The sequence below is a fragment of the Pristis pectinata genome, chromosome 15 (genome assembly GCF_009764475.1).
Source record: "Pristis pectinata isolate sPriPec2 chromosome 15, sPriPec2.1.pri, whole genome shotgun sequence".
NCBI lineage: Eukaryota > Metazoa > Chordata > Chondrichthyes > Rhinopristiformes > Pristidae > Pristis > Pristis pectinata.
In genome coordinates this window covers 31,405,890-31,424,791 of record NC_067419.1, presented here as the reverse complement: position 1 = coordinate 31,424,791, position 18,902 = coordinate 31,405,890, and the positions used below count along the sequence as shown (strand labels likewise).

The 18,902-nt window shown below is 39.3% G+C and overlaps 1 protein-coding gene across 3 annotated transcripts in view; it reads right to left on the bottom strand.

Annotated features, from left to right (window-relative positions):
• Positions 1-18,902, bottom strand: part of LOC127578473 (small integral membrane protein 29-like) — a 78,518-nt gene that overhangs the window by 13,711 nt on the left and 45,905 nt on the right. For 2 of the 3 annotated variants that reach the window (XM_052030545.1, XM_052030548.1), the window contains exons 2-3: positions 8,242-8,615; positions 8,122-8,147 (exon numbers count right to left, since the gene is read on the bottom strand). The exons of the other annotated variant lie outside the window; for it this stretch is intronic. In XM_052030545.1, coding sequence (XP_051886505.1) covers positions 8,122-8,147; positions 8,242-8,355 — 140 coding nt within the window. In that variant the 5' untranslated portion in view covers positions 8,356-8,615. The remainder of the gene's footprint in view (positions 1-8,121; positions 8,148-8,241; positions 8,616-18,902) is intronic. 3 annotated transcript variants of the gene reach the window in all.

The window sequence follows — 18,902 nt, the reverse complement described above, 5'->3', positions numbered from 1 at the left end:
TAAGTGATGAAGATGTCAAGTATGGGGGGGGGTATGTTTAAAAATTGAAAATGTGAATGTTGACTTTGAGACTCTACTGGAATTTTATATTTTTACAGAGCAAAATTGAGTGATTTGAATACAAATATCAAAGAATCCATAAATACAGTTGATAGCGGTGAAAAGTTCACAGCAAACATAAGCCAGCAAGAAAACAAAGTGCCAAGGAATTGTAATATACAGAAGTTACAATGCATGTAACCTTTTATGTATTAGCTAAAAATAAATTTAGGCTTCCTGAGAAAAGTGTTGGCCATATCCTGCATATTTTTCTACACGGTGAAACTGTATGCCAGATGGCAGCTGTACGGAACTGTGACCCTCAAAAGATAAGTGTCATGTAAAGAGCAATATCATTAAAATTCTAAATTTAATGTATAACTTTGTCACCTTTTAATATTATTAATTGAAAACTGGAAGGGTGTTGGAAACCAGCCAACACGAAGTACCACCAATGGGTTTACCCAGATGAGTACGTGGATTAGGATATTTAAGTCTTTAATGAAGAAAATAATATAAAAGGTGGATCAACTAATTCTAAAATTATCCATTGGTATCCATAAACTGAAAATCATGCCACCCACTGAGAGTCCAAACAACACTGGCATCACCTTTGCCTCAAGAGGTTTGACAGACCATCTCGGGGGATTCAAAGTTAACTGGTGAAGGGTCTCGTTGACTGTCCATTTCCCTCCACAGATGCTGCCTGACCGGCTGAGTGACTTCAGTGCTTGTGCAGGAAGAGAACATCATCTACATTTTCCTTTCTATCCAAGAATCCTGCCATTAACAATTTGCATAGGAGGGAAAGTGGCTCAGGCAGAAATTGGATACTGTATAAAGTTTTGTTTGTGGATAAAGGTTGAAAGAAAGATTTCATGTTTCTCATCAAGTAGACAGTGTGTTGAGAAATAAAAACTTCATGAGAAAAGTGATCCATCTGTAGATAACTAAGGAGGTTAACGAAGATTAAAAGAAGCTTATCACACTTATGTGAAGAGTGGCAAGCCTGAGGATTGGAATAATTTTAAACAGTAGCAAATTACCAAATAAAGGTTAAAGGAGGAGAAAGTTGGTTATGACAATAAAGTAGAAAGTAACAAAAGAGCACTAAGTGAAAATGAAGACAGTAGCAAAAATAAACATGGGTCTTTTAGAGGCAAAAGGACAGTAATTACATGAGCCAATACAAAAACGGCTGTGCTGTTAAATATTTTCTTTCTGTCTTCATTGTAGAAGAAGCCATGAATGAAGCAGAAATAGTGAAAAACCAAGGATCTAATGACCTTGAGGAACTTAGAGAACGGGAATTAGTATCACTGAAGTACAAGATAAACTAGATGACTTAAAGTTGACAAATCCTGGAGCTAATAGTCAACACACCAAGGTACTAAAAGAGGTGACTAAACGAATATTGGATGCTTGAGTGATAACCTGCCCAAATTCCCTAGATTTTGGAACAGCCCCAGCAGATTGCGAGGTTAAAAATACAACATTCTTATTCAGCAAAGTGGGTATACAGAAAAACAGGAACAATAGACAGATTAGCTAGATATCACTTGTTTACAAAATGCTGGAATTCATCAATAAATTTGGGGAACATGGGATTTAGAAAATAATAAAAACAAAGTCAACAGGGTTTAACAAAAAACAAATCGCATTTGATAAATACATTAGTATGAGGATATAACTGACAAGATATATGATGAAGAACCTGTTAGATTTTCAAAAGACAATTGATTAGGTGCCATATATAAAGCTCACTCAAAACATATTTGCATGAACAGAGAATTTATTAGTTTATTTTAGTACCTGAGATGAAAAGATAGTAACATATTTACAGTTCCTGAGTGAGCTGGGAAGACAAAGAAAAACGTCTGAAAAGGGAATGAACAAGAAGGTGGCAGATGTAATATAATATAGAAATGTGAGAGATTAACTTTGATGGAAAGTATGGAAAAAAAGAATATTTGTTAAATGGTGAGCAAATAGTGAAGTTGTAAAGAATCTCAATGTGCTGCCACATGCAATGCAGAAAGTAAACAGAGTTACAGTGAGCATATAAGAAAGAAAATAGTATATTTTCCTCCATTGCAATGGATTTAGATGCAAAAGCAAGGAAGTCTTGACATGCTTGAATAGGCCTAAGACCTCACCTGGAGCACTGTCTGCAGTCTTTGTCTCCATACCAAGATGAACTGTACATGTCATGAATTTATCCAGTAAATTTACAATGTACTACCCTTCAGATAGTATATTGTAAATTTACTAGGTAAATTCATGGGATGAGGGGTTATTCTGTGGAAGAAGACTGAGTAAGATGGCCTATGCTCACTGTTTAGAAGAATGAGCGTGATCCCATTGAAACATGCAAAATTCTGGAAGGGGTTGACAGGATAGATGCTGAGATACAGTTTCCTCATGCTAGAGCATTTAACACAAACAGAAATAGTCACAAGGGTTTAACATTTGAATTGAGATGAGGAGAAATCTGTTTTTCCAGATAACTCTTTGGAATTCTCCAGCCAAATTAGTTTCAAACATTCAGTACCTCACTGAATACATTCAAGGTTCAGATTGCAAGGTCTTTGGGCACTAAAGGAATCAAAAGGTAGGAGGTTCAGTCATGATTTTACTTAAGGTTTAAGCTCAAGGGCTTGAATAATATACTGCTTCTAATTCCTATATTTTTATGGTAAGAGTCAACCTGCTAAGTAGCAAAATATATTTGAGGGCACACTTAGATCATGCATGAAAGTTGGCTATTGACTTCAGGAATGGGGGCAGTGCACATGCTCCTGTTTACCTCAGTGGTGCTGAGGTCGAGAGGGTTGAGAGCTTCAAGTTCCTAAGAGTGAACATCACCAATAGCTAGTCCTGGTCCAACCACAAAGACACCACAGCCAAGAAAGCTCACTAGTGCCTCTACTTCCTCAGGAGGTTAAAGAAATTTGGTATGTCCCCTTTGACCTTCACCAATTTTTATTGATGCACCATAGAAAGCATTCTATCTGGATGCATCACGGCTTAGTATGGCAACTGCTCTGCCCAGGACCGCAAGAAATGGCAGAGTTGTGGACACAGCTCAGCACATCACAGAAACCAGCCTCCTTTCCATGGACTCTGTCTATACTTCTTGCTGCCTTGATAAAGCAGCCAGTATAATCAAAGACCCCACCCACCCGGCACATTCTCTCTTTTCCCCCCTCCCATCGGGCAGAAGATGCAAAAGCCTGAAAGCATGTACCACTGGGCTCAAGGACAGCTTCTATGCTGCTGTTATAAGACTATTGAATGGTTCCCTAGTACAATAAGATGGACTCTTGACCTCACAGTCTACCTCATTTTTGTTTTTAAGATCTTTATTAGTCACATGTACATCGAAACACACAGTGAAACACATCGTTTGCGTAGTGACTTTGGGGGGCAGCCCGATCACCTTATGACCTTGAACCTTATTGTCTACTTGCACCGCACTTTCTCTGTAACATTAACACTTTATTCTGTACTGTTGTAATGAATTGATCTGTATGAATAGTATGCAAGACAAGTGTTTCACACTACCTCGGTACATGTGACTATAATAAACCAATTTACTAATTCACTAATTTACCAGAGGACATGAATAGAAGGATATGTTGGTTTGATTAGATAAAGGAACATGGGGTGAATCTCGCATGGAGCATGAGTACCATGTGAATTTGTGAGCTTTACTAACTTTTTTCTGAGCATAATACAATATGTGACTATGTATTCACAGTTAAGCTCCCTATCAGAAGACACTTGGAGATGAAGATAGCCATTTAAATAGATTTAATTCATCCATCCAAACACCCTACCAACATAAAGAGTCCCTTAATGTCAGTGTTACATTTGGTAGATTGAATCTGCATTTCTGAATCATAATCTGAGTTTAATTTAAAGTTATACCCCAGATTTTCCCTTGTCATTTTCTTAAGATCACACTTCAGGTCTCTTCTGGCCAGGCTAGCAACTCCAAATTCATCAAGCTTTGCTTCATTAGTCAGATCCAAATGATTGAATGTCTCTTTTTCTTGAGAACTAGAAATGCAATTAGTTTAATGTATGCAGTCTGAAAAGGGTACCACACTGCTTGTTAATGTCTTCCCCTGTAGTTTATTCCACTGCTTGATTATTTAGTTCAGCAATGCACGACTTTTTGGTGAGAGAACAGACTGACATCCAAAAAACTTTGAGCATTACTTATTTTAAAAAGTGAATGTTTAAAGAAAGTATTTTGTCTTCCAAGCTTCTTGGGAACTTCAGATGTTCACAATCAAGTTTTGTTTCTTTCTTTCCAGTATAACCCCTCTCTTGCACAGCTCTTGTCCTCTCAGGCCTTATTGTCTACCAAGCTTATTTTCACCTCTCAGGCATTGACTCCCTCAGTGCTTCTGATGCACCCTTATTATGGCTGTTTCAATTTGTTTTTTGCTTCTGCTTCTAACTGCTGTTTTATCAAGTAATTGTTACCTTGACAACTTTGCTCTTCACCCTACCACAGACATTTCCTATCCACCCCATGTCTCCCCTTTCTGTTACATAAAACATGCTTTTTTTAAAATCACCTTTCCAGTTCTGATAATGGGTCTTTGATTTGAAAAGTTGATCCTGTTTTCTCCTTATAAATGCTGCTTGACCCAGTAAGCACTTCCAGTGTTTACAGTTTTAACTTAAACTCCATTGGCTTTTACATAGGTTGGAAATTGTGGGTTGATTAAAATCTAAGTTCTAAACATCTTGCACTTAAACAATGTCTTTATGGATTGCCACTTCTATAAGGGGGTCAAGATGGTGAGATTTAATAAGATGCATTTCCAAAAGAGAATCATTGATAGTTATTAACAATGTCAAAATTTCCCTCCCTAAATTGACAACGCCATGAACAAATGCTCTATCAGTACTACAGCTAACATCAGCCAGTTCAGCACAAGGAATTAACTGGGTCTTCTTAGTCAATATGGTACCACTCAAATCAGCTTTGCCATCAGAGAAGCCTTCCAGTGGCTCTGAAATATAAACATGCCATGGTAATTGATTAGGAACAATTGTGACTTTTTTTTAAAAAAAAGTTTTGCATTTCCTCTGCATGTTCAGTCATAAATTCACAGCTGTAGTTGAACTGGAACAGTTGTCTGCAGATCTACACTTAATATTTAGAGTTGAATGTATTTTTTTGTATTTGTTTGCACTGTGAATTGTGTATATAATATTTTTAAGGCAGTATTTTCTTCATAGGGTTTTTGGTAATCCTTGAAATAGGCATCAATTAAATGCCAACACTTATCAAGATTCCACTTTGTTATCAAAGATTATGAAATTAAACAACTCTATATTTGAATTCTAATCAAATACTTCAACTCTGTGTTTTATGGTTAAATTTCTCCAATGCTGAAATATTAAGTAAATCTCTAACTCAAAGTCCTTCTTTAACTGGACAATGGCTTGCAAATCAAGTACAAGGTTGAGATCACCACAGTTCAGATTATCATACACTGTACATCATTAATTAATCTCATGTAATTGGATCATAGAAGCATACTTTACTACATCCCATGGATAATGGACAAAACATTATAACAATATAAAATTAAATTCAATATCTCCATCCATCTTGATTATTAAGAAGACAGGATAGAGAGTGTTTCAAGAATAAACACATCTCAAAGAAATAACAGGCTGGTGCAATGCAGTTGATGTGGTACTCACAGACTTTCACAAGCCCTCTGATGAGATGTCACATTACCCTTAATAGGACATGAGGAGGTGGAGTACTAATAGCAGAATAGATCACCCTTAAGAGTACTGTGTCTCTAGGTCACAAAAAAAGGATATGAAATACTAGAAAAGTTTATAAAGGATGTTACCAGAATGGTGTAGCTGCAACTATGAAGAAAGATTAATCAAGCTGGAGCTCTGTACTCTGGAAAAGACTAAAAGACCCAAAACAGGCCCTTTTAAAGGCAAGTTAGTTAAGTGGAAATAGAGAAATTTTTCTATCTTTGGTTGTGTGCAGAACAAGTGGCGCTAAGGATGAAATGTTTACAAATAGATGAAATGTAAAAATATTAGGAAGGTTTTTGTTTTTACACAGTGGTGAAAATATAGAATCCACTTCAAGCAGATAACATCTGGGGAGCCTTGATACACATGTGGGAGAGAAGAATACAAATTATCTGCAGCAGGTTAGAAAGGAATAATTAAAGTTAGAAGAGGCTCATGTGGAGCATAAACACCAGCAGACACATTGGGCTGATAGAATTTATAGCACAAAAGAGTCAGATTTTATGTTACTTTGGGGCTGTCATTATTTGCATCTCAGTAAATTCAAAGTGCAGTAGCTCAACCATAGCCATATACAGTATATACTCTTAAAAGAATTGATTTCAAGTCTCATTTAATTCCCATTTTATATCAATTGTACTTATCCAATCATAACATCCAAAAGTTTAAGTACAATGGCAAGTTTTAGGAAACAATACCAAACCTATCAAGAAATAATATATGGTTATCTGGTTGAACAATAACTGGCATTTGGTAAACTGGCAGTTTACCAAATATATTTTGTGTTTATTTTTGAACTTTTAAAACTCTGATACTTCTGAATTGTCAATCTACAATGGGACACAGCCTATATCATGAAGAGTAGGAGCTTTTACATTCAAACGGTTGACCTCACTGGATAGTTTTTTTTTATTTTAGGTTGTCCACAGATTAGTAGAATCTTCCTATAGGAGGACAGCTTCCAAAGGTCTGCTGCAGTGCACCACTGCCCACTGCATGGAATATATTGTGAAAGTTGGTCCTCCTACCCAGCTGAAAAAAAGGATGGAAACAATTGGGAAAAGAAGATTGAAAATAAGAAGGAATTAAGATAAAACTGCAAGTTTTTACCCCAGAATACCAACTTTCAGTTAAATTGCATATGTTAAAACTCATACAGCTAGTCAAATTTTATGAGATAAACTATTTAGTAAATGGCTTAAATTAACTTGGTTAACAGCAAACTTCTGAGGAGCAATACAGTATTGCTTGGTTATAGATCTAAATATAGACCTTAAAAGGCCGCGAATATTTAAATTGATTTGAGATAGTAGGCTGTTTCACATCTTTTGACAGTTGTATAAATAGTTTAGTTAATAACAGGATGCTTCACATCCTAAATGAAAATCACAGGCCATGCCTTCTCCTTTGTGCAATGTAATGACTCATATGTCTCCAAATTGCTGATGAGATCTTTCCTGTTTCATTCATAAGGAAGTCATGTCCATAGAATTATTAGATAGGAACATGAAAACATGTTATATTTAAAAGAGGCCATAAAGTAAATTTATGAAAATATAGATATGAAGATTGAAAATTAGTTTACACTTTAATATTCTATTACTAAACAAACAATACCATACTTAAAAGGTTATTATCTGATTCACTCAATGCTGGCTTGTCATTTTTTTTTAGCATTTCCTAATAATCACTGCTCTTCCATTTAAATTGAATGCTATCAACAATTTTCCACAGATTTTGTATTTAACAAAACAGTAACTTGGTCTTTGATGAATCAACTGCACATTTAGCTCAATCACTTTTCATCAGGAAATCAGAGTTCCTCATATCCTGCAGGAAGGAAGTGCTGGCAGGAGCTGCTGTCAGCACTGCACTAGGCTCTTGACTCCCTCTACTTCCGACATGTGGTAATCACAGGCTCCCTCCATCACACTGATCTATTTAAAGCTTCCCGCTTTCTCACCTTCTAAAAGCTCAATAAAAAATATGAATATACGAAAGCCAGCAGGGCACAAACAAGACCAAAACAAAACAGTTCCAACTCCAATATCCTAGAGCATTTTCACTTGTGGAATCTTTCATAAGGTTATTTCAAGAGAATTTGATCTTCTACAAGATAAAACACGTAACACTTTGAAAACATTGCTTGTAGGTTAAGAACATTAACTTCTTAATCAGCTTCTGCCATGCATGGTGTCAAATATGCCAGACTTTTTTTCTGATCAGTTACAAGTTAGCAAAATTATTTTCTAAATTCTCCATTAAAAATATCCTTACCTGCGTCTCTTACGAACATACCTTACCTAGCAGGAAAAAAACCAGACAAATGTTAAAAGTGCAATACAAAATATCAATTGCTGCAGAAATAATATATTTAAAAGAATCTTTAAAAATTACCACTACAATTGCAATGCCAATGGCAGCCAAAAGTGTGACAGGAATCAGCATGAATCCAAGGACTGATACACTATGATTACTGTCAGGGGTTGTGGTGGCTGTTTGATTGGGCATGACACTTTTTCTTCTTGCTCATCTGATGAAAGTAAAATTCCCTTTATACTTGTGCTTGATTGGTGGTGGTTCTGAAAGTTTTTCTCAAAATTAAGTCCTGCAATCTTTTCATAGTGTATATTTGTTGCGTTTTGTATTGAAGCATTCGTCATCTGATTGTTATTGAGAAAAAAATCATGCAGATCCTGAAGCAACCACGATTCACTGATGCAGTGTTTCACCCATGGTTAAGCTGTGATCAGTATGTGCCCATAAATCAGCTAGAAGTGAAAAATAGGAATAATTAGTTTGAGATATGTAAAATATAGGTTTTATAAAATGTTTAACCAAGGCCCAAATATCAAGGAAGTCCACATCCTTGGCAAACTTTTGAAATACCGCTATAAATTTCAGTAATAGATTATGTTGCAAGCATGCATGGTTGCATTAGAAAAGAAAGCAAGATTCTGCAGTTGTCACTTTGATTATTTTTGCCCTGCAGGTACATTTAACATAGTACACTTACTGTCCTTGTAGAGTTTAACTAAACAAGGAATAAGCAATGTCATGACTTTGCCTGAGGCAATATTAATAGGATGGCAATTATGAAAGCTGGTTGTAGGCTGGCGGTGATTGAGAAAGCAAACATAAAGAATCGAAGTAGTTCTTCAATGCAATGGCAACTTTTTTTAAAAAAAATGTAACTTTCTTACTTTATCCTCCACTCAAGTTTAATGATTTAGGTGAAGTGTATATCATGGGGTGGCACAAATAGCTGCTGCCTCACAGTGCCAACGACCTGAGTTTAATCTTGAACTCCAGCAGTATTTGTGTGGAGTTCACACATTCTCCATTTGACCACACAGGTTTGCCCCAGGAGTTACCATTTCGTCCCACATTCCTAAAACATGTAGATTGGTAGGTTAATTGGCCATTATAAAATGCCCCGAGTGTGCAAGTGAATTTAGAATCTGGGAGAAATGATGCAAATGTAGATAAATAAAAAAAAGTGTGTTTAGTTTAGGATTGGTGCTTGATGGTTTCTGTGGACTTGGTGGGTTGAAAGCGCCTGTATGACTCTATAGGCGATGATGAATCCCAGAAGCATTTCGTTCAATTGAATATTCTCTATTTATCAATGATTAGCAATTCACAGCATCTATTTAATCAAGACCTTAAGCTTTTGCTGTTCATATCTACAGATGATTAAGCAAGTTAGAATTTATTCAAGCCCAGAAATAGGAGCACATACCATTCATATTTTGCACAAATCACACTTGGGAGGCATTTTACATAATATGCACATTTCAATATGAAGTGTCAGCTTCCAGTGGGATTCTGGACCAAGTGTTCGTGCGTGAGATTCACACTGTCATGGCTAATACTTTTTACAGCAGCATTCATTCATACCATCAACGTACATGTTGCTCATCTATGCCTTATACACAGAAGTTGTAGCAATAACCTGCAACTACGACCTTCACTTTTGTCTTTCAGTAAAACAAGGGGGAAATGCCACAGCTAGTCAACAAAGAAATGTAGATTAAACGGTTGTAACTAGGACATCAATGAGTAGCTGTTTGTAACTTCACACCTGAGTTTTTAATTCTTCACATATTTCAACATCATTCTGGATCTCACAGTACTACTTGCAGCTATGTACAGTAGAGATATATGTGGTGATCTCAGAAGAGTGATAAGACCTTGCTTTTTTTTAAATATTCATTCAAGGGAGGTGGGCTTTGCAGGCTGAGCCAGCATTTGATTCCTAGTTGCCCTTAAGAAGGTGGTGGTGGGCTGCCTTCTTGAACTGCTGCAGTCCTTGAGATGTGGGTACATCCATAAAGCTGTTAGGGAGAGAGCTCCAGGATTTTGACCCAGTGATGATGAAGGGACGGCAAGATATTTCCAAATCAAGAATAGTGTGTTGCTTGGGTGGTGGGGTTCCCATGTTTTTCCTGCCCTTGTCCTTCTAGTGGTAGAGGTTGTGGGTTTGGAAGGTGCTGCCTAAGGAATCTTGGTGATTGGCTGCAGTGCGTCCTGTAGATGATACAAACTGCCGCTACTGTGCATCAGTGGTGGGGTGAGTGAATGGCTGTGAAGGGGGTGCCTATTAAGCAGGCTGGATGGTGTTGAGCTTCTTGAGTGGCACTCATCAAGGCAAGTGGAGTGTATTTACTCTTGATTTGAGCCTTGTAGATGGTGGACAGACTTTGGGAAGCTAGGAGGTGAGTTGCTCACCGCAGGATTCCTAGCCTCTGACCTGCTTTTGTAGCCACATCTGCGTATATGGCTACTCCCATTCAAGTTTCTGAATATGGATATTGATAGTGGAGAATTCAATGATGGTAACACCATTGAATGTCACTTTTCAGTGACCTGATGGAATTCAAGGCACAGACCCGAGTCTGTGCTGACGACTGGGGGCTTGGTGAGGGGGGATGTCACCACACACATTGAAGATGTATGGTCCCTTGGCCCACAATTTCCCTCATCTCTACGGTAGCCTTTTGTGATGTTCTACCTTGGTTGTCCTGGAGATAATTCTTAAGCTATGAACTACTACAGCACAGCAGCATTGATCTCCACGGGCAGCTACAACTAGGTCCCATTTTAATGCAGCAATCAGGGTAAAAGCCACCCAAAAAATTTCTCAAAGGAAAATTTTGTAATTTTTTGAGAGTCCCAAATTGGGTGTTGGCATATCGAGGCTGAAATACAATCCTACACTAAGGATGCATGGAGTTGGGGGTAAAGTATTAGTATGGATAGAGGATTGGTTAACCAATAGAGGGCAGAGAGTTGGGATAAATAGGTGTTTCTCTGGTTGGCAATCAGTGGTGTGTGGGGTGCTGCAGTGGTCAGTGCTGGGCTCGCAATTGTTCACGATATACATTGATGATTTAGAGGAGGAGACCATAAGACATAGGAGCAGAATTAGGCCATTTGGCCCATCAAGTATGCTCCACCATTCGATCATGGCCGATTTATTTTTCCCTCTCAACCCAATTCTCCTTCCTTCTCCCTGTAACCTTTGACACCCTTACTAATCAAGAACTTATCAACCTCCACTTTAACTATATCCTATGACTTGGCCTCCACAGCCTCCTGTGGCAATGAATTCCACAGATTCACCACCCTCTGGCTAAAGAAATTCTTCCTCATTTCAGTTCTAAAGGGATGTCTTTTAATTTGGAGGCTGTGCTCTCTGGTACTAGACTCTCCTACTTCTGGAAACATCCTCTGCACGTCCACTCTATCCAGGCCTCTCAATATTCGGTAGCTTTCAATGAGGGCCCCCCTCATCCTTCTAAACTCCAGTGAGTACATACCCAGAGCCATCAAACACTCCTCGCGTTAACCCTTTCATCCCTGGGATCATTCTCGTAAACCTCCCCTGGACCGTCTCTAATGCCAGCACATCCTTCCTTAGATGAGGCCCAAAACTGCTCACAATACTCCAAATGTGGTCTGACCAATGCCTTATAAAGCGTCAGCATTATATCCTTGCTTTTATATTCTAGTCCCTCGAAATGAATGCTAACATTGCATTTGCCTTCCTTACTACCGACTCAACCTGCAAGTTAACCTTTAGGGAATCCTGCACTAGGACTCTCAAGTCCCTTTGCACCTCCAATTTCTGAATTCGCTCCCCATTTAGAAAATAGTTTACGCCTCTATTTCCTCTACCGAAGTGCATGACCATACACTTCCCTACACTGTATTCCATCTGCCACTTCTTTGCCCATTCTCCCAACCTGTCCAAGTCAACACTATCTGCTCCTCCACCTATCTTTGTATCATCCACAAACTTGGCCAAAGAGCCATCAATTCTCTCATCCAGATCATTAACATATAATGTGAAAAGCAACACCTGCGAAAAACCATTAGTCACCGACAGCCAATCAGAAAAGCCCCCCTTTATTCCCACTCTTTGCCTTCTGCCAGTTAGCTAATCATCTATCCATGCTAGTACCTTTCCTGTAATACTGTGGGCTCCCATCTTGTTTAGCAGCCTCATGTGTGGCACCTTGTCAAAAGCATTCTGGAAATCCAAGTAAACATCCACTGACTTTCCTTTATCTATCCTGCTTGCTATTTCCTCAAAGAATCCCAACAGATTTGTCAGGCAAGATCTCCCCTTAAGGAAACCATGCTGACTTTGTCCTATTTTATCAAGGGTTTCCAAGTACCCCAAAACCTCATCCTTAATAATGGCCTCTAACATCTTACTAACCACTGAAGTCAGGCTAACTGGCCTATAATTTCCTGTCTTTTGTCTCCCTCCCTTCTTAAAGAGCAGAGTGACATTTGTGATTTTCCAGTCCTCTGCAACCATTCCTGACTCTAGTGATTCTTGAAAGATCACTACTAATGCCTCCACAATCTCTTCAGCTACCACTTTCAGAACCCTGGGGTGCAGTCAATCCGGTACAGGTGACTTATCCACCTTCAGACCTTTCAGCTTCCCAAGCACCTTCTCCTTGGTAATAGCGACTACACTCACCTCTGCCTCGACTCTCTCGAATTTCTGGCACATTGCTGGTGTCTTCCACAGTGAAGACTGATGCAAAATACTTATTCAGATCATCCACCATTTCTTTGTTCCCTTTTACTGCCTCTCCAGCATCACTTTCCAGTGGTCCGATGTCCACTCTTACCTCTCATTTACTTTTCATATGTCTGAAAAAACTTTTGGTATCATCTTTTATATTATTGGCTAGCTTTCCTTCATATTTCATCTTTTCACCCCTTATTGCTTCTTTAGTTGCCTTCTGTTGGTTTTTAAAAGCTTCCCAATCCTTTAGCTTCCTGCTAATTTTTGTAATATTGTATGCCCCCTGTTTTGCTTTTGTGATATCTTTAACTTCGCTTGTCAGCCACAGTTGCCTCATCTTCCCTTTAGAATGCTTCTTCTACTTTGGGATAAACTGATCCTGCTCATTCTGAATTACTCTCAGAAACCCCTGCCATTGTTGCTCTACCGTCATCCCTGCCAGAGTCCCCTTCCAATCAGCTTTGGCCAGCTCCTCTCTCATGTCTCTGTAGTTAACTTTACTCAACTGCAATACCGATACATCTGATTTTAGCTGCTCTCTCTCAAACTGCAGGGTGAATTCTATCATATTATGATCACTGCCTCCTAAGTGCTCCTTTACCTTAAGCTCTCTAATCATATCCGGTTCATTGCACAACACCAAATCCAGAATTGCTTTTTCCCTAGTGGGCTCAACCAAAAGCTGCTCTAAAAAGCTATCTCGTAGGCATTCTACAAATTCTCTCTCTTGGGATCCAGTACCAATCTGATTTTCCCAGTCCACCTTCATATTGAAGTCCCCCATGACCACCGTAACATTGCCCTTTTTACATGCCTTTTCTATCTCCTGTTGTAATTTGTACCTCACATCCTGGCTACTAATCGGAGGCCTGTATATAACTCCCATCAGGGTCTTTTTACCCTTGCAGTTTCTTAACTCTACCCACAAGGATTCCAGATCTTCTGCTCCTATGTCAATTTTTGATTTCATTTTTTTTTAACCAATAGAGCCACCGCACACCCTCTGTCCACCTGCCTGCCTTTTCAATAGGATGTGTATCCTTGGATGTTTAGCTCCCAGCTGTGATCTTCTACTTTTATATACTTTACACCCAGTGTGGCAAATCTAAGTTTGCTGATGACGCTAAATTGAGTGGTAAAGCCAATTGTGCAGAGGATGTGGAGAGTCTGCAGAGAGATATAGATAGGTTAAATGAGTGGTCAAGGGTCTGGCTGATGGAGTACAATGTTGGTAAATGCAATGTCATCCACTTTGGAAGGAAACATAGAAGATCAGATTACTATTTAAATGGTGAAAGATTGCAAAAGCTTGGTTTGCAGGTGCAACAGGCTATCAAGGCGGCAAATGGAACGTTAGCCTTCATTGCTAAAGGGATTGAACTTAAGAGCAGAGAGGTTATGCAGCAACTGAACAGAGTACTGGTGAGGCTGCACCTGGAGTACTGTGTGCAGTTCTGGTCTTCTTACTTAAGAGATATACTAGCTTTGGAGGCAGTGCAGGTTCACCAGGTCGATTCTGGAGTTGAGGGGGTTAGCCTATGAGGAGAGATTGAGTCGCCTGGGACTATACTCATTGGAAATCAGAAAAATGAGAGGGGATCTTATAGAAACATATAGAATTATGAAAGAGATAGATATGGTAGAGGCAGGAAAGTTGTTCCCACTGGTAGCTGAGACTAGAACTAGGGGACATAACCTCAAGGTCCAGGGGAGTATATTTAGGACAGAGGTGAGGAGGAACTGCTTTTCCCAGAGAGTAGTGAATCTGCCCAAGGAAGCAGTGGAGGCTACCTCATTAAATATATTTAAGACACAGTTAGATAAGTGTTATGGGGAAAAGGCAGGTAAGGTGGATCTGAGTCCACAGCCAGACCAGCCATGATCTTATTGAATGGCAGGGCAGGCTCCATGGGCCAGATGGCCTCCTCCTGCTCCTATTTCTTATGGTCTGATGTTCTGAGTTTTACGTGATAGATTCATTGATGTTGAAGATGTACCCATGAAAGAAATACAGACAAGAATTTTTGAGGCATTCAGGCAGCAACGGGCAATATAGAAGAGGGTCATGCACGAACAAAATCTGGTGCAGAGCCGTCACAAGCTATAGAGTTTTGGTGACCTATAATTTGAACAGAATGAAAGCTGAGGGGGAACCAGCAAAAGAACTGAATAGTTGATTCTGGAGGTCATAAAAGTAGGGAAGTGGATTTCAGCATCAGATGGTCAGAAGGAAATGCAGAAGTAACTGCTTTATTGGAGGTAGATGCAAGTTTTGTTTGTGGCACAGGATATGGAAATCTCCTCTTGGTGTCAAAGATACTCACTTTCCCACTTGGATGCATGTTTATTGAACTCTTTATTCAAATTTAGCTGTACTTCATTATAGTACAAGTGGTACCCTTCTGTATCTTGTTGCGAGTTTAAAAAGTATTAAACATCTATCCATCCACTTCACAAGTCGGCTCCATTCTAGACTGAGAATTGGTAGAATGAAAATTTCCTGAGTAAATCCAATAGGTGTAAAAGTTAGGTTTAAAACTCCTCAATGGCACAATCATAAAATGCACTCTGATTTGTGTACTGAGTTCACCGATTTCAGTTAAGGCATTGATCCAACTCCTAGAAAGGCTGAGTGTACAAAATTGTTAACGTGTCCATACTATTTCTACAGCTCTGTGAAGCCAAATGAAATCCTGCTGCTGGAAATAGAAATATGGAACTAGACTGCAATAGAGTAAAGGGTCTGAATAAAATGGAGGTAGAGAGAGACAGTAGAACTTATGCATGAAGTTCAATGAATACCGGTAGCTCTCTTCACGTGGTGATGCGTTGGCTTTATAGCAGATATAATTTGATAATAGTTAATCCAACAAGGGAGCAATTAAATACAGTACCTTCCAGGGGAGGGGGTGGGGGAAAGGGGCGTTTTGGCAAAATTTAGCTATTTGGCAGAAGCACGCAGATGCTGCAGACTAAGAAGCTCAAAGGAAAGTCGTGCTGCACTGAGCAAATAGATGTGGTGAGACAGCAAGATATGAATGACAAGGTAATATCTGTGGAAGTGGATTTGCAATGAAAATAAGTAAAATTCACAAAAAATGTACCTTCAGCGACAGAAAGAGAATATTGAGAGCATTCTTTGAGAGCCATTGATTTGTATTCTGACTTTTCAGGCAACTAATGGTAAGAACATGGCACATGTATATTTTGCTGTGGGTCAACAAGAAGTGCAGGTATTGCATCATGATAGCTGTGATACACAAGGGAAAGGTGGAGCTGATTTCAGAAGCACTTATTGAAGACAACATAAGTGCATTCACAGCCCCTCAAGCACTTCTGAGAAACAGACTTGCATTGTAAGAAACTGGTTAGAGAATTAGGCCAGGGGCAGGTGATTAATTTATTGTCATATACACCAGAGTGCAATGAAATTTCTTCCTCACATAAAGCTCACAGACTAAACAGTATACATGGTAATAATCAATACAGCAATAAATATAACAACGAGCACAACACATAAGAATGGTGCAAACATTGTTGTGTAATCTGAGGTAGTGCAAAAAATGCTTAAGTGACAATAGCAGAATAACCGAGAGAAGTAGAGTTAAGAGTACGAGAATGTCCCAGAGGAAAAGTTATTCCAAGTCGAGCCAATGGAAGACAGTCCACGATGAGTAGCCTGATTCAGAGGAATCACTTGAACATTGACTTGGCTATTTTGGAACAATAGGACGATTCACTTAGGACGATGGCTTCTTTCTGTCAATAGCAAGCAGTTCAAAATCTGTTTGAACAGCATAGGAGAGCAGGTTTACAGAAATTTCAGGAGCACAGCAGCATAAAACTCCACAAGAAGCAATGGGTTCAATGTGAAGTGCTGTAGCAAGCTTATACCAATTGGATCTGACACAGAAGAAACTGACAGAGAAGGTGAGAGTGAGTTTTGTGGAAGAGCTCAGTTTCCACAAGACTGTTACCATTTACAGATTTTCTGCATGGACTGAATCAAGCACAGATTGTGTTGGAAGCTTTACAAGAGGACTACACTGCAATGTGGAAGCAGTTGCTAAGCTTTGAAAATTCTATGAGGAATGTCACAAAAGGAATGGAGTTACTAATTTCAGCCAGTACACTGTAGCAAGGGTGTGGAAAGGCAGAATGAAAGCAGTCGTGGCAGAGTAGAAAGCCTTGGAGACAATCCAGAAAAGGAAAGTCAGAGGAAATAATTTTGAGAGTTCAAAAGAGACAGCAAAAAAGAAGAAAGGGCTCATGTCTATAAGAATCAGACTGAGAATCAGGGTGCAAGATGGTGTGAAAACAGAGGCATTAAAAATGAAGAACCTCAAGAAACAACCAGAGATTATAGTGACTGAGTTTATGGTATCCAGAATTGGAACAATACAATGTATGATTATAACTATTGTAAATATTGAAAAGTTATTAGTCTTTAAATGTTATATGAGCAATGCAGTGCACGCAGGTAACACTAAGATGAGTGTGATAGAAAATATGTATCATGATATATCTGGGAGTATCACTTTGATGCATTATTGTTCTAGACCGTGCCTTTTAGTTAAGAGTTTTTACCTTCAGTAAAGATCTTTTAATATTCAGATATGATGCAAGGGGAGTAAAATTGGGAGAGAGAGGTGGTAAGTGACTTTTGCTCTAACTGCAATCACAGACCCTGAACTTCATCACATCCCCACTTCCACACAGGTTCTGCCAGTCAGGAGCAGTCAGCTTCACTCAAGGGGCATAAATACTGGCACACTCCAAATGGGGCAGATGGCTTGTTTCTGTGTTGTAGATTTGATGTAAATTCTATACAATTCAATTTTTCTTGGGTGTGGTTCCAAGTCTTCCCATAATTTGCCTAAGTGGTGATAATCCATTCTGTACATTGACTGCGATTTTCAGGTGAGGTTTCAACCAATAAAGAACTGGAAGTGTAGCAATCATGGACGTTAAGACCATCTGCCACACTCAAGCTACCCCTCTGACATCAGATCAGCTAATTTGACAGGTTCCAGGATTGAATTTTGAATCTTTATAGTCTTAAAGGGTAGCTTTTCATCAATCAAGGTTGCTAAATGACATGGATTGCTATCTTTATGAAAAGTTGTATATCTACCTTTTATCCCTTGGCCCCTTTCTTTCATGGAACAAGCCTCACTCTAACCCATCCATCCCTGATTCATGCCAATTACCTGACTTACCCAAATCCTCACCTGCCTTCCACCTAACAATCCCTCTTGAGCCTCAGACCTTGCTTGCAACCACCCTCCCCCCAACAGATCTCACAGCTGATCCCTGGGGACCCTGGTGGAGACCCTAATTTCCAGCCCTGCATCCATTCACAGTCACAATATGACCACTTGCATGATTGGTGACCTCTCCACCCCCGACACCATGCCCTACAAGTCCTCCGGCACCTTATTATTATCACCATGCTTATTCCTGGGTGCCGGTTGGGCCTGTGATCTCAGGCCTTCTTCCCAATCCTTCCCCCCCTCCACCCCACCCACCCTGACGACCCTCAGTTCTGTGTGACATATTCCCATTCCCAAGTATCAGGAATTCAGTAAGTTTACAACAGGAGATCCACAACTGAAATGGTTGCAGTTGTGCTGCTGCTATGACCTTCAGGAAGCACCAGAAATTCTAGCCCATGCTGTTTGAACAAATAACATTCAGGTTATTTATCGACTTTTCCACAATATTATCTCCTTAGGTCTTTCATCTGTAACATGAACCAGGTCAGATCCCTCGCCAGACATTGATATTGCCTTGGATTTTTCTGTGCCTCTCAAAGCATTACATGGCACAGCTGATTTCAGGAACTATGTCAGGAACCAGAGAGAATACGAATCCATTGCTTCATGGCATGCTGGTTGTGTGGCACAGTGGTTTTCTTACCACCATTAAGTTATAGTGTGTTACTACTTCAGGTATAAAAGACAAAGTGGAGAAAATGACAGTATATTTCAGTTACAAACACCACAATGCT